Source organism: Geotrypetes seraphini, chromosome 7 (assembly GCF_902459505.1).
Source record: "Geotrypetes seraphini chromosome 7, aGeoSer1.1, whole genome shotgun sequence".
Lineage (NCBI taxonomy): Eukaryota > Metazoa > Chordata > Amphibia > Gymnophiona > Dermophiidae > Geotrypetes > Geotrypetes seraphini.
In genome coordinates, this window is record NC_047090.1 from 22,202,448 (window position 1) to 22,218,582 (window position 16,135).

Sequence of the window (16,135 nt, forward strand, 5' to 3'; positions counted from 1 at the left end):
TCCTGGTCACTCCTGCTCTTCAGCAGTCTCTACGTTGGTGGATGATCTCTTCCAATCTATCCAGAGGTTTGCTGTTTCACACTCCTCCCCACCAGAAGGTTCTCATGACCGATTCCTCGACCTATTCATGGGGGGGCTCATCTGGACGGTCTTCGCACTCAGGGCTTCTGGACCAGTGCGGACCGGCTGTGCCATATCAATCTTCTGGAACTCAGGGCGATTTTCATTGCTCTTCAAGCTTTTCAACATCTGCTTCACGACCTGGTGGTCCTCATTCGCACGGACAATCATGTCGCCATGTATTATGTCAACAAGCAGGGGGGCACGGGATCGGCCTCCCTCTGCCAGGAAGCTCTCAGAGTCTGGGATTGGGCGATTCGCCACAACACCTTCCTCAAAGCTGACTACATTAAGGGGGCGGACAATGCCTTGGCGGACAACTTAAGTCGTCTCCTCCAGCCTCACGAATGGACCCTCCATTCCAAGCCCCTTCATCATATCTTCTCTCAGTGTGGGACGCCTCAGATAGACCTCTTTGAGGCTCCCCACAACTTCGAACATGCATCAATTCTGCTCCAGGATCTACACTCCTCATCGCCTCGAGGCAGATGCCTTTCTTCTGGACTGGAGGAATCTCTTTCTATATGCGTTTCCTCCATTTTCTCTCATTCAAAAGACTCTGGTCAAGCTGAAGTCCGACCATACCACCATGATTCTGATAGCTCCTCGGTGACCCAGACAACCTTGGTACTCCCTTCTACTTCAACTCAGCAGCAGGGAGCCATTCCTTCTTCCAGTGTTTCCTTCACTGCTTACTCAGCATCAAGGATCTCTGCTCCATCCCAACCTGCATTCTCTCCACCTGACAGCTTGGTTCCTCTCAACGTAACTCCTCTCCAGTTTTCCAGAGTGGTGAGGGATGTGTTGGAGGCTTCCCGGAAGCCTGTTACTAGACAATGCTACTCCCAAAAATGGACTAGATTTTCTACCTGGTGTGTTTCTAATCGTAAGGAGCCTCAACGAGCCTCCCTATCTTCTGTGTTGGACTATCTTCTGCACCTATCTCATTCTGGCCTCAAGTCTACATCGATACGAGTCCATCTGAGTGCAATTGCGGCTTTCCATCAGCCTCTGCAAGGGAAACCTCTCTCTGCTCATCCTGTGGTTTCCAGATTTATGAAAGGACTTTTCCATGTCAATCCTCCTCTCAAACCTCCTCCAGTGGTTTGGGACCTCAATGTTGTCCTTTCTCACCTTATGAAGCCTCCTTTTGAGCCTCTCAACAAGGCTCCACTGAAGTTTCTCACTTGGAAAGTGGTTTTTCTTGTTGCCCTCACTTCTGCTCGCCGAGTCAGTGAGCTTCAGGCCTTAGTGGCGAATCCGCCTTTCACAGTATTCCATCATGACAAGGTGGTCCTCCGCACTCATCCAAAATTCCTGCCTAAAGTGGTCTCTGAATTTCATCTCAACCAATCCATAGTTCTTCCTGCGTTTTTTCCAAAGCCTCATTCTCATCCTGGAGAATCGGCTCTTCACACTCTGGACTGTAAACGTGCTTTGGCTTTCTACCTGTATCGCACCAAACCACACAGAACTGCTCCTCAACTTTTCGTCTCCTTTGATCCGAACAAGTTGGGACGCCCTGTCTCGAAGCGTACCATCTCCAATTGCATGGCGGCTTGCATCTCTTTCTGCTATCCCCAGGCTGGATTACCCCTTCCCTGTAACGTCACAGTCCATAAGGTCAGAGCAATGGCAGCCTCTGTAGCCTTCCTCAGATCGACACCGATTGAGGAGATTTGTAGGGCTGCCACTTGGTCCTCGGTTCATACCTTCACTTCTCATTATTGTCTGGATACTTTCTCCAGACGGGATGGACAGTTTGGCCAAACAGTATTGCAAAATTTATTCTCCTAAGTTGCCAACTCTCCCACCATCCTATTGGGGTTAGCTTGGAGGTCACCCACTAATGAGAATACCTGCCTGCTTGTCCTGGGATAAAGCAATGTTACTTACCGTAACAGTTGTTATCCAGGGACAGCAGGCAGCTATTCTCACGTCCCACCCACCTCCCCTGGGTTGGCTTCTCTGCTAGCTATCTGAACTGAGGAGACACGCCCGGTGCATCGGGCGGGAAGGCACTCGCACATGCGCGGTGCAGGCATCTCGAAACTTCTGAAGTTTCTTCAAGCAAGTATGCTTGTGAGACGTCCGCATCGGGGCTCTGTCAGATGACATCACCTACTAGTGAGAATAGCTGCCTGCTGTCCCTTGATAACAACTGTTACGGTAAGTAACATTCATTGCTTTATCACCATTTAGCCAATTACTTTATGCACATATCTGCAATCCACACCCAAAATTGCATGCTTAACTTTCAGCAACTTATATAGAAATTAGGGGATGGTTTTTCTCCATGTCTTCAACGTATTTAATCTAATCTTAGATTTATATACCGAGTCATCCCTAAAAAAAATAGGCTCAACTCAATTTACAACAATTTATCTAAAAGAGATAACATTACAGTCCTTAAAAATTATTGTTTAAAAAACGTTGAAACAACATGGTTTTTAAGATTTTTCAAAAGACCTGAAGCAAAATACAAGATCTTATTTGAAAAGGTAGATCATTCCACAATGCAGTTAATAAAAATGAAAAAGAATGAGCCATTTTACTGAGTTTGTATGTATATATGATTCTACAACCCGAAAATCTTGAAAACTTTAAGGACAAAGGAATCAATGAATCCATGTATAATTTTAAATACTATACAAGCACTTTTGAATTGGACTCTAAAACGAAACGGAAGCCAATGTAGGATCATCCCATTAGCTGTATTGTGAATTAACGGCAACTTTTTCTCATTTCCTTGAACCCCCACTAGTTACGTTTAAAAGTGGACTAATGTGGCTATCACATTTTTAGCAAGCATCTAACAGTGTGATTGTACAAATACTACCCGGATTGTTTTACTTTTGCAGAATGTAACTATTGAAGGCTCGAACATTATAGTCGCTGACATAGCAGCAACCAATGGAATTATACATCTGATAGACAAGGTATGTACTGTTGCATAGCTAAGAAATATTGCAAATCTCTTATTTTTTATGGGTCCAGGTAGCAGGGGCTCTTTATAAAATTATCCCTCCAGAAATCTGTAATGCAAAGTTATATCCCTCTGAGGTTTATGCATACATCTCAGCAAATCTGATGTGCATCTACTTTATTTTTTAATATATAAGCATTGATGGCCAAATTCTATATATATGGCGCCCCAAAAAAAACTCGATGTTGAACAGAACAGCACTTAGCATAATTCTATTAAAGGTTCCCGTTATACAAGAATCACACTTAGGAGCCATATTCAGCATAATATTTAGGCACACCCATTTAGGCCAAGGAAAACCAATTCTAAATACATGCACCTAAGTTGTGCGCAGATCAGGCATTTTCTACACTTCTCCCTCCGTATTTGCGGTGGATGCGGGCGGACCATAGGCGCGAATATGGAAAAACTGCGAATAACTTTTTTAATGTTATTTGCGGTTTTTAGAAAAAGCCTTTGTTTTTATTGTTGAAACCGCGAATAACTTTTCAATTAACAATACTAGACACAAAGGCCCCGATTCTGCAAAGCGCAAAGTCCACCATAGGAGGAACCTTAGGCACCTGGGCCAATCCGGCCCTAGGATCCTGTGGGTTGGGCAGAGGAGGGGTGGGCGTGCCTCATTTGGACAGAGGTGCGCCTGCTGGCCGGACGGTGCAAGGACCCATCCAGCCTACTTGCGTGTAAGCCCAAGGGGGGTTCCAGGGTGGGGTGTTTCATTGGGTGGTCTGGAGAGGGGGCAGGGAAGTTTTGATGGGGGGGTCCAGCAGGAGGGGTTGGGTACCCTCCTTCTGGCGATCTTGGGGGGACGGGGCCTACCAGCAGTAAGGGTTGAGGACCTTTCTGCCGGCGATCATGGGGTTCTGTGGGCATGAGGGGTTGGCACCTTCCTGCTACAAGCGTCGGGGGTGGGCTGGGGGGGTCTACCGGCAGGAAGGGTTGAGCACCTTCCTGCCGGCGATCTGTGGGCATGAGGGGTTGGGCACCCTCCTGCCGCAATCTTCAGGGGGGTGGAGAGGGGAGACTGGCGGCCATAGCCACGGCCACTATACTAATTGCGGCAGAGAGATCACTTGCCCTGATTATGTATAGTGGCCGCATCTAAAGTAACCCAATTCTGTAACCAGCGTCTGCAACATGGACGTCAGTTACAGAATCGGGTTTAGTTTGGGCGGGTTTAGGCCCGATTCTGTATAGGATGCCTGGGACTGGCGTTCTATACAGAATCTGGGCCAAAATGACAAGCAAGGGCAGGAAAGGTTTACAATATGAAGAGGTAAGAACAAATAATGTAAAAACAGGAGAAGAGGGGGGAAAAATGCAGAGGATGGGGAATGCAAGAAGAAGAACGCAAAGGAAGAACTAAACTGAAATGTTAAGAACTAGGGTCAAATGCCAGTTTGAAATAATAGGCTTTCAAATGTGATTTATATGATTTATGCTTAAATCTTTTATTGATTTTTCAATTTAAATTTCAAGTATTACACTTGTACAGAAAGCAATAATAGAATAGATATCAATTATACAGTAAATATAATTCACAAATTAACAAATTTTACTATTTATGCTCAAGTCCTCAACTTAGGATCCAAGAGTCAAAGAAAATTGGCGAAGAATAGAAGAAATTAATAATAATACATAAGAAACTGAAAGCTATAGCACTGAAATGAGGTCATCAATAATCAAATTTAGGGTTCAAAGGTTGTTGAATTCAGACGAGACATTGCCACAAAGTTTGTCAATTGGGATGGTTCAAAAAACACATATTTGAGAGTACGGTAACACACAATACATTTACACGGATGTCTCAAATAAAAAGTCGCCCCCAAGGATAAAACCCCAGGTTTCAAAAGCAGAAATTCACGGCGGCGCCTTTGCGTCTCCCGTGCCAAGTCTGGAAACATTTGTATTTTGTGACCAAGGAAACTTTTCTGTCTATTTTTAAAGTAAAGTTTTAACAACCATGTTTTATCAATTGGCAAAGCTAAAGTAATAATCATAGTGGCTGATGATGTTAAGTCCTTCTCAGATGTCTCTAAGATTTGTGAAATATTTAAGGGTTCTCGGTCTGGAGATTTTACTTTTTGTTGTTGGTTTCGTTCTTTATCAGGCAAATAATAAACCCGTGAAAATGGTGGTAATGAATCTTCAGGTATTTCCAAAGTTTCCACTAAATATCTCTTAAGCATATCTCTGGGTGTTACCAGATCAAGTCTTGGAAAATTAATTAACCTTAAATTGTTACTACGTGAATTGTTCTCAAGCATTTCAATCTTCTTCCTTAGGTTAATATTATCTTTAACTAAAGTCTCTTGCAATTGTTTCGATGTTATAATTTCCTTTTCTATTTTCTGTATGGATGAGTTAGAGGTATTCATTTCTTTTCTTAAGTCCTTCAATTCTTTATTATGTTCCTTAATTTTCCCTTCGATTTGTTGAAAAGTAGGAGTTATATTTTTAACAAAACCAGCCATTAAGTCCCAAATGGAATCTAAAGTCACTTCAGCAGGTTTAATCAATACAATTGGAGTTTGTGTGAATGTGAAGTGCTCACCGTTCTGAAGATTTCCTTCGGGGCTTGTCTTCTGTCCTTCCCCCTCATATTGAGATGTTACTGCCCCAGATATCTCCATGGGGACCCTTGCAGTGAGAGCCCCAGCCTCCAAGCTCTCCAGAAGATCCTTCCTTGCCTCTGGAGAGGAGAAAACCTCAGAATCCGGGGTTTCTCCACCCCTGGGAGAGCTGGTAATCTGAGGCTGCGGGGGTGGTGCCCTAACATCGGGGCTTAGAGTAGTATCGGGCCCAGGAGTGTTCACCGTGGGTTCGCCTCCCTGTGTCCTCAGCAGGCCACCGTCCGATGTTGCAGTGACCTCCTGCATACGCCGCAGAAGATCTTGGATATTACTAAGAGCGGGGGCTCCAGGACGCCGCGAGGCAGAAGCGGCACTCCGGCCCCGTCTCTTAGGCATCGCGGTAAGCAAAGTACCGCTAGAATTGTTCAAAACCGACACTGTTCTGGGACGTGCAGCTCAGCGCGTCCTGCTCTCAGTCGCCATCTTGGATCTGATTTATATGATTTAAGTGATTTTTCTATGCGCAGATTTACCGGAAGGGAGTTCCAGAGCTTTGGGCCATTACAGAGAAACTAGAATCTTTGTAAATGTCTAGGAAAGCTGCCTAATTGATGGGATGGTCAGTAAGAATTGATTGGAGGAGCGCAGCTCCCTTCTAGGAGAGTATGGAATCAGATAAGAAAATAAAATAAAAATAGAGCAGAACCAGAATCCAGTATCTGAAAAGTAAGTAGGTTATATTTATAAAGAATCCGGAAGGATATGGGAAGCATGTGCTTGGTTCTGAGAAGTGGAGTAATATGGTCGAATTTTGAGCAATGGTAGTGAAGCCAAAGTGCAGTGTTTTGTACTAATTGGAGTTGACACAGTTGGTAATGCAGAAGTCCAACCAGTAATGAATTGCAACAATCCAAGCGAGAAATGACCAGTGAGTGTAGGAGGATTCGCAAAGAATTTCAATTTAACAATGACCGAACCAAACGGACCTGACGAAGCTGTAGAAAAGAAGATGAAACTACTTTTGAAATATGAGAGTAGAACAAAGTGAAGTAGACCTGTTTCAGTCATGTCTAAGTTACAAAAAGGTGTTTGGAATGAGTAGCTGACCATTGGAGAGATTAAGGCATGACTCCTTAATCCCTCATGGTTGATGTCTCCCTCCCTCTCTCTTCAAAGTGAAACTGGAAAGAAAAATCAGGCTCTGTCAGTGGCAGATATTATGCTTATTCTGAATAAAGCATCAAGCAGCTCAGTGGAACAGCCTAGTGGTAATTGTCCTAGGACAAGCAGGCAGCATATTCTCACATGTGGGTGACGTCATCCAAGGAGCACGGTACAGACAGTGGTAAAAGTGTGTTGCCACTTTAAGTTTTTTAGAAACTTTCCGCCTGATGCCAGCTCATGGTATCTCAGTTCTTCATTTTCTGCAGAGCAAAGAAGTGCTTTTTTCTGGACTTTGTCCAGTGCAATTGTTGGCTTCCCGTCAACATCCCCGTTTTCTTGTTTTTGCCAAGTTTTTTTTACTTTCTATCTTTTTTATTTTATATTCGGTAAAATAAATAAAAATATTCTAATAATAATTTTGGTCTTTTTCCTTGTTTTTTCCGGACAGGCCTTTGTCCTAAGCTTTTCTCCATCGGTGGGCTTTTCTTTTTCCGTCACCAAAAATGAGTTTAACCTCACCGTCAAGATTTACTTGTCCATGTTGTAACCATTGAGCGGGTTTAAGAAGTGCTGTTGATGTCAGCACCTTATTCGCATTGCTAACCTGCATAGCTGGTGTTTGGGCCATGAATATCGGGTAGACTCCTGTACGCATTGTTCCACACTGCAGAAATGCTTGTTGAAGGGTCGACACATCCACCAAGAAAAGATCTTTAGCTCAGCCATGGACTCTGCAGGTCATTCCAAACTTTCGGGACTGGTGACCCCAGCATCGACTTCGACATTGACAGTGGAAGTCATTCCAGCATCGGTGAAGCCTGCTTAGAAATATATAATGTTTCAAAAATGCTTTATACAATGTATTGTTACATTGAAGGTAGAGCATTAAGCATTATATACAGCATTTTAACTGTGTGTATTTAATCATTATTACCAGAATTTATAAAGTGCCAGTATCCAAATATATTTTGTTGTGGTGTGTTTTGTAGGTCCTGACCCCAGATAGAATCATAAGCCCTGTACAGCCAGATCTAATGACACAGTTACACCAAAAACCCAACTACTCCAATTTCATGGGTTATATCATTGTAAGTATCCTTCGTACATGCCACATCGGGACTGGCTTTTAGTTCCTTGGTACATAACTGAATGCTGATAAACTTCTGCTTTATTCTCTTCACTTAGCAATATGGCTTGCTAAACACAATTGAAGAAGCTGGAAGTTACACTGTCTTTGCCCCAAGCAATGAAGCCATTGAGACCTACATCCGGAATACAAAATCTGTTTCATTGGTATGTACTTGGTGATTTCTATAGTGGGGTTGGATGGATAGGAGATGGGGGAGGGGGTTGGGAAGAGGATTATTTGGGGATTTTGTGCTTATTTTTTTGTTGTGAATTTTTGTATCATGTCCTTCAATGTACAGCACTCGTTGAAATTAGCAGATTATAATCTTTGACATAAATTAAAATTAAATTAACTAAATAAGGAGTCCTTCTACTAAAATGCATTAGGCACATGAAAACGGGCTTCCACACAAACTTGTTATAAAGCATTTTGCAATATTTCCCCTATTATGCATGCTAAACTGTGTATTATTGAATTTATAAGAATTTTTCTAACTGGGGGTGTGACGTGAGCATGGAAGTCTTAGCAACTGGCATGCTATAATTATTGCAAGTTAACTGGCTAGCATAGAGTTAATGTGGGAGCATATACTGTGTCCTAAACATTCGGTACAATGTGTGCTATTGGGAACATTGACGTATGACAAGCAAGCAAAAAAAGGTGGGAAAGCCCTCAGAAAGTCCTGCATAAAGTTTACAGTTGTGTGAAATAATCCCACATTAAAACACATTGGGGCCAATATTTAGCTGGGATTGAAAAGTTCATTGTCCACTCGATGCCAGTGACTGGCATTGAATATCCATTTTTATTTTTAGCCATGGCAACTTAAGCAGTTATGCTGATATTCAGTGTTAACTGGTTAAGTGCTTAGCAGCTAAAGATAGTCCTGCTATTTATGTGGCCTATTTTAGCTGCTAAACATTGCCAGTTAGCACTTAATATCCATGCCTAGTCAGATATATTGCATGATATAGTTGATTAATGGCTAGTCACTAACCATAAATATTCAATGGGATAAGATAGCCAGATGTCTTGAGACACCTGGCCCCGCCCTGTTCCACCCACAGCCCCACTCCGTTCTGCCTCCAACTCTGCCTCCAGTACAGCCCCCACACAAACCTCCAGACTCCATCCCCAAGCTCGAGGCCACGTCCGGAGGACCTCTGTACATGCACAGATGTCAACATGATAATGTCATGTGCATACATGCGTTCATATGACATCATCGCATCAACATCCGCGCATGTGCAAAAGGCCTCCTGATGTGGCCGTGAGCTTGGGGACTTCCAAAACCCGGACAAATTGCTGGGTTTTGGAAATCCCTCTGGGCACCTGGACAGTCCCCTAAAAAGAGGACATGTCCAGGTTTTCCTGGACATCTGGTAACCCTACAATGGGAGATAGCCAACTATCTCCTGCTGAATATCCATGGTTAGGTGCTGATGTGCTATTTAACCGGCTAGATGCCATTAAATAGTTTTGAATATTGGGGGAACTAACTACAATTTTAGTGCATTTAAGCAAAAGGGCCCCTAAAGATTTTTACCGTATTTTTCTGTGTTTTAACTTATCTGTTGTCTTGTGCTCTGATACTTTTATATATCTTGTTTTATATTTTAGTTCACATATGGTTGCTTAGTAGATATGTTTTGTTCCATTATTCCTGCTTTTGATGATCTGACTTTATTCTATTGCAATCTAATTGATCCTTTGCTCTATGATATGATTTGTGGTATGTTTTATTAATTTGCCCTTTTATTTTGCTGCTTTGGTTCTGTTGATATGCATTTTAATTAATTCTTTGTCTTGTAATATTTCTTTTATTGACAGTTGCTCTGTAGCTTGCTCTGAGATATGCTTTGTCCACTTGCACCCTTGTTTTGTGCCATTTCTGATGTCCTTTTAGCATAGGAGCCCTGTCCCTGCCTGCCCTGTGCCCTGTCCCGGCATACCACTAGACTACCAGAGGGGGGACAGGGTGCAGAGCCTGGCAAGGAGTTTGGGGTTGGGTGCAGAGCCTGGCAGGGAGAATTTGGTTCAGAATGTCTTTTTTCTTGTTTTCCTCCTCTGAATCTAAGATGCTTCTTATGGCCAGGTGTGTCTTATGGCGAGAAAAATATGGTAAGTCTTTTGACTTACATATAGTACTTTCTTTTTGTTCCACAGGGAGAGAATATAATCAGGTACCATATTATTTTGGGAGAGCGGCTCTTGAAGGATGACCTACACAGTGGCATGCATCGAGAAACCATGCTTGGATCTTCATATGAAGTGGAGTTCTTTATCAACAAAGACCAGGTAGTGTTGTCATCCTTTAAAATTTAGAAATCTACACTATTAACTTCAGGAATTAATAAACCTTTTGAAATATGAAATGTTTGGTTTTTTTTAAATCACAGTCATTATTTTTAGGACAAAAGATTTGGATATATCCAGATGTTACAAAGAATACTCAAGATAAAAGAAAATGTTTCTAGCTATGCAGGAGGAGGTTAGATCTTCGGGGGCCTCATTTCGTTTAATGTACCCTTGCTAATGCATAGTGAAATACCTTGGGTTAAAATATGTATGTTTTGAATTTCAACATTTGAAGGCCTTTATAGATTTTAAAAAGATCACGAAGGGAGTAGAACCAGCCAAAGTATGATGTAATAATAATTATTCAACAGTTCTCAATTAGTAGCTTTTTCCTTATTATGTTTTCTTTTTCCTTTTTTCTTTCTTGATTTGTTGTACGCCCCATATTCTTAATTTGTGGTCTAAGGAGGATTGTTTATTATATTCATTGATGGGAAGTTTCCTGAATGTTTTGTTTTTTATCCGTATTTCTGTTTCAAGAGTGAATCTTATTAATCTAATATAATAAAATGGTAGGACGCGCATGCGCACTAAAAAAATCGTGTTCCCTGATCTGTCGCGTTTTTTTTAGTGCGCATGCACGGGTTGTACGTCACCGATGTTCCTCCTCCACCATGCAACGCAAGCCATGTCCGCCGCCGGCCTCGAGCTACTGGGGGCCGGCGGCGCGAGCCACCCGGCCGGTGCTGAGGCCCCGCCTCCCGCTTCCACCCTACACGGCGATGCCAGACCCGGACCTACAAAACGCTGAGGCCCGTCTTCCGACCTACACGGCGCCGCCAGATCCGGCACCACAAAACGGCCCTCACATCCGCGAACATGCTTGCCATGGAAACAGAGGGGATCAGGAACTAAACATAGATTAAAAAAAAAACAAAAAACAACAGTGCACAACGACAGAGACACACAGACACTCACAGAAGGACAGGGGGCTAAAGAGACAGATTGAAAAAAAATAACAAAACACTAAGGAGAAAGAGAGACACAGGTAAGGAGTGCTGCTGGGCAGGGGGAGCAGGGAAGAGGGTCAGGGGGAGAAAAGAAGGAGTGCTGCTGGACAGACAGAGCAAGGAAGAGGAACAGGGGAGCAGGTAAGAAGTGCTGCTGGACAGGGTGAGCAGGGAATAATGACTGCGGAGCAGGGAAGAAGTGCTGCTGGACAGGGGGAGCAGGGAAGAGGGACAGGGGGAGCAGGGAAGGAGTGCTGCTGGACAGGGGGAGGTAAAAGGAAGGGAGAAGGCCTACTGCTGGACAGGTGGAACAGGCAAGGGGTGATGGTTGACAGCTGAGGAAAGAGAGAGACAGAAAGCGGTCAAGAGGAGAGAGAGAAAAAGAAAGAAATAAAGACACACACATCTATTCTAGCACCCGTTAATGTAACGGGCTTAAAGACTAGTGTATCTATAAAATGATAAATAAAGAATTTAAAAAAAAACCTTTTGAAATAATGGAAGCAATATTCAGTACAGTAGCAAAGGCTAAAAGCTATACAGATGAGTTACAGGAAGGGGTAAAACATAGGCCTCACGGATCTTAACAACACATCCTTAAAAATCTTCATTTATTGACAGCTGAGGTTTCATATTTCATGTGTGCAGGTCCACGTTTTAGCCCCTCATTCCGCTGCTGTATCTTGCCGTTTCTGACCCCACGGATCTGTGCCGACAATCTTTTATTAATAATAATTAATTTGAGGAAACACTTTAGCTAAGGAAGTCTGCGTTTATCCCAGAGCTGTGGCAGGAAAATGTATTTTTGTTTGGTTCAAGCCGGACTTGAACCCATGGCCCTAGACAACTACCCTAACCTCTAAGCTAGCTTGTGAAATTGCAAAGTTTTGCCACTTTTAGTCTCAGCATAGGTCATGGCTCTGACAGACCTCCATGACACTTTAGCTTTGACGGACCCTAAAGCTACTCCCTTCCTATGCTGAGTCTAAAAGTGGCACAGACTTACCATAGGGAGGGAGAAGCGTTAGGGTCTGTCAGAGCTGAGGTCTGTCAGAGCCATGACCTATGCCGAGACTAAAAGTGGCAAATCTTTGCTATTTCACAAGCTACCAAAGTAGCTTAGAGGTTAGGGCAGTTGTCTTGGGCCCTGCTGATCTGGGTTCAAGAACCAAACAAAAATACATTTTCCTACCACAGCTCTGGGGTAAAACGCAGACTTCCCTTAGCTAAAGTGTTTTCCTCAAGTTAATTATTATTAATAAAAGATTGTCGGCACAGATCCGTGGGGTCAGAAACGCCAAGATACAGCGGTGGAATGAGGGGCTAAAATGCAGACCTCCACACATGAAATCTGAAACCTCAGCTGTCAATAAATAAAGATTTTTAAGGACCTGCGGTTAAGATCCATAATACCGCTATTAAGATCATTAGCGGGGCAAAGAAATATGATCACGTCACCCCTCTTTTAGTCGACGCTCATTGGCTGCCAATCGAATACAGAATTAATTATAAAATTTTACTTTTAACATTTACAACTAAAATGAATAACCAACCTGATTTTATTAATAGTCTTTTAATCCCGTATGTAAAAACAAAATCCCTTCGTTCCACTTCTCAAAATATTTTAGTTATACCATCATTAAAATCAATAAATACTTTACGCACCAACAACTTTGCTGTCACTGCCCCTTCACTTTGGAATTTACTGCCTATATATCTCCGTAACGAATTAGATATAAAACAATTTAAAATAAAACTAAAAACATTTCTATTCCGAGACGCTTTTTGTTAAATGGCCTCTTTCTTTCTTTTTTTTTTTTTTTTTCGACAATTTTTTACCCAACCTACTGTTTTAGCCTTTATGACTTACCTATCCTATATTTATTGTAGTTCTTCCCCATCTGTCCTTTTGTTGCCGTATGTTTGTGTAAGTCATTTGTCTTCCATGTTTTAATATGTTTAATCTGTTTTTGTGTAATTTTATTATGTTAACCGCTTAGAAATTGGATTAAGCGGTCAAACAAATTTTTAATAAACTTGAAACTTGAAGATCCACAAGATCTGCGAGGTCCACGTTTTACCCTTTCCCATGAGTTACCCATATATCTTATGTGAATTATAAGTAAAAATATCTGTATAAGGGAGACCACTAAATACGTAGTTTTAACAGTACAGTAAAACCTTGGTTTATGAGCATAATTCGTTCCAAAAACATGCTTGTAATCCAAAACACTTGTATATCAAAGCGAATTTCCCCATAAGAAATAATGGAAACTCAGACAATTCGTTCCATAACAGAAAAACTTTAATACAAAATACTGTATGTACTTATATTGCAAGACCTCGCTCATTTAGAACAGTCACTACACTCTTGTAGCGTCAGAGAAAGAAGAATCATCGGCTCAGTTGTGATGATGTGACACGTGTATATTGTATGTACTTATATTGCAAGACCTCGCTTGTTTAGAATAGTCACTACACTCTTGCAGTGTCAGAGAGAGAAGAACAATGGACTCAGTTCTGATGTTGGGATACGTGTATACTGTTTGTACTTGTATTGCAAGACATTGCTTGTATATCAAGTTAAAATTTAATTAAATGTTTTGCTTGTCTTGCAAAACACTTGCATACCAAGTTACTTGTAATCCAAGGTTTTACTGTATATGGTTGAGGTTTTTTTACTATTATTAGGGTTTATATCCTCTATAATAAATCCCTAAGCGAGCATGTGCACTTAGGAGGCCGTGATCCCTGCCGCCGTGATGTGTGCCTCCGTGCCAAATTCCATTTGAGGCGCTTGGGGTTTTATTCAGCTGCTTATGTATCCCGATAATGAGAGTACTCTTCAGCCCTGGGGAACCAGAAGACATACTGCATTCACGGGACCTGTTTTTGCAGACAAAAGGGGAGGGGAGGGAAAAGGAAAGAACTAAATACCCTGATGAAAAAAAAAATAACCCTACAGCTGGTCATGCACAAGACGTACCCACCCTGTGCCTGTGGACAGGGGGAGCAGGGAAGGGGTGCTGCTGGACACGGAGGAGGTAAAAAGAAGGGAGAAGGGCTACTGCTTGACAGGAGGAGCAGGCAAGGGGTGGTTGTGGACAGCCGAGGAAAGAGAGAGACAGAAAGAAAGACAGACAGACAGCAACCAAGGAGAGAGAGAGACAGATAGAAAGAAAGTTAGACAGACAGACAGAAAGCGGCCAAGGAGAGAGAGAGAGAAAGAAAGACAGACACACATCAATTCTACCACTATTAATGTAAAGGCTTTAAGACTAGTTACAGTATAATCTAATCATGTTTTCTAACTCAGACAGAATGCTGTTGGAGGAAGAGTAGGTTTCCTTCCATGTTTGACAGATATAAAGCCCTGGCAGCCTACTATAAACAGGCAATCATTCAGGCTAAGCAGGTCTACTATTCTTCACAAATCCAGTGTGCTCCTATTTCCAGCAAGCTCTAAAGCATTCTGTATACTTTGACTGTTCCTCCAATAGAATCCCATGCCCATGATTCCATGCCTAGCGCAGATTCATTAGCCTTCTATTTTCATTCTAATGCAGTTTCTTTATGGTCGGCCTCTGATTCTGCATCTCAACGGTCCTTTTCCATGATATCTCCCTCTGCTTTACCATCTGCAGATGCACTGACACATAGTAATGGTCTTGTTTCTTTTATTCCTCCCTCAGAAACTGCCTTACAGCAAATTCTTTCATTAGCTCGATCAGCTACAGCTACATGTAAGATTCTTCACAAAAATGGCGGTGGCAACTTCTTACAATATTTAAATATCCTGATCTCAAATTCATAGGAACCAATCACACAGCACATTCATACTAACATCATCCATTCCACTTCCACATTCAGTCCATAAGGAGACACTGTGTTAAGTTTAAATATCCAATACTGCTCATGATAATTTAATCAAAATATATAATGCCCCCATACAATGGACATTAGCCTACATCCTTCCAAAAATTAAGGCCCAGAAAAAAGATATAGGCCAGGTAATCAACTATTGTCCCTTAGCCTACTTACGGTAGCTGAGCAAGTCGTGTGTCCACAATTGGAAGATTATTTAGATCTGTGAGAGGCTCTTCATTCACATCAAATGGACTTTCGTAGGTATCAGAGTTCCGAGATTACTCTTTTAGGCCGCATTACTCGTATGTTTCAACACCAAGATCTTAAGAGACACTATTAATCTCTTTAGATCTGACAATGGCTTTTGATTTGGTTGGTCATTCCCACCTCTTGGATCATCTAGTGCTCAGAGCATAGCTTTGGATTGACTGCATTCTTATCTCGCTAATAGAACTTACATAGATCAATGGAATGTTTCATGTTTGTCTTATGCCCCTTTGGAGTTCCACAGGGCTCTTTCTAGGTTCCTCTGCTTTTTTAATGTTTTCCTGGCTCCATTATTATCCTGCATTTTTGGGCCTTACAGTTTTTGTGTCTGCAGATGATATTAAGATCCTAGCCTCCATTTGTCCTATAGATGCACAAGCTTTTCAGGTTTATTTAAAATTTGATAATATCGCCTATAAAACTTCTAAGCAATGTTTTGCTGAGCTGAATCATAAACTGGATCAGATCACTGGCTGGTTAACTTCTCATAACCTTAAGCTTAACTTAGACAAATGTACCACTATTTCTTCAATCACTCCAAAATCTTTTCCATAATACAGCCCTTACAAATAGTTGACACTGTGCGGGGCCTGGGAGTAACTCTTAATAGCTCACTGTCCTTTCATTACCACATCTCTGGAAATGTGAAGACTTTGGGGTTTTTTCAAATTAAGGATGCTTTACTCTGTTTATTGCTTATTTTTAACATCTGCTCTCGGTA

General features: G+C 42.1%; 1 protein-coding gene across 4 annotated transcripts in view; it reads left to right on the forward strand.

Annotated features, from left to right (window-relative positions):
- STAB2 (stabilin 2) overlaps positions 1-16,135 on the forward strand; it is a 403,506-nt gene that overhangs the window by 220,600 nt on the left and 166,771 nt on the right. For 3 of the 4 annotated variants that reach the window (XR_004540109.1, XM_033951740.1, XM_033951739.1), the window contains exons 31-34: positions 2,982-3,059; positions 7,833-7,931; positions 8,029-8,136; positions 10,139-10,270. Coding sequence is in view for 3 of the 4 variants with exons in the window: in XM_033951740.1 (XP_033807631.1) it covers positions 2,982-3,059; positions 7,833-7,931; positions 8,029-8,136; positions 10,139-10,270 (417 nt within the window). In the remaining variant the exon portion in view is untranslated. The remainder of the gene's footprint in view (positions 1-2,981; positions 3,060-7,832; positions 7,932-8,028; positions 8,137-10,138; positions 10,271-16,135) is intronic. The other variant, XM_033951741.1, reaches the window with a different exon arrangement.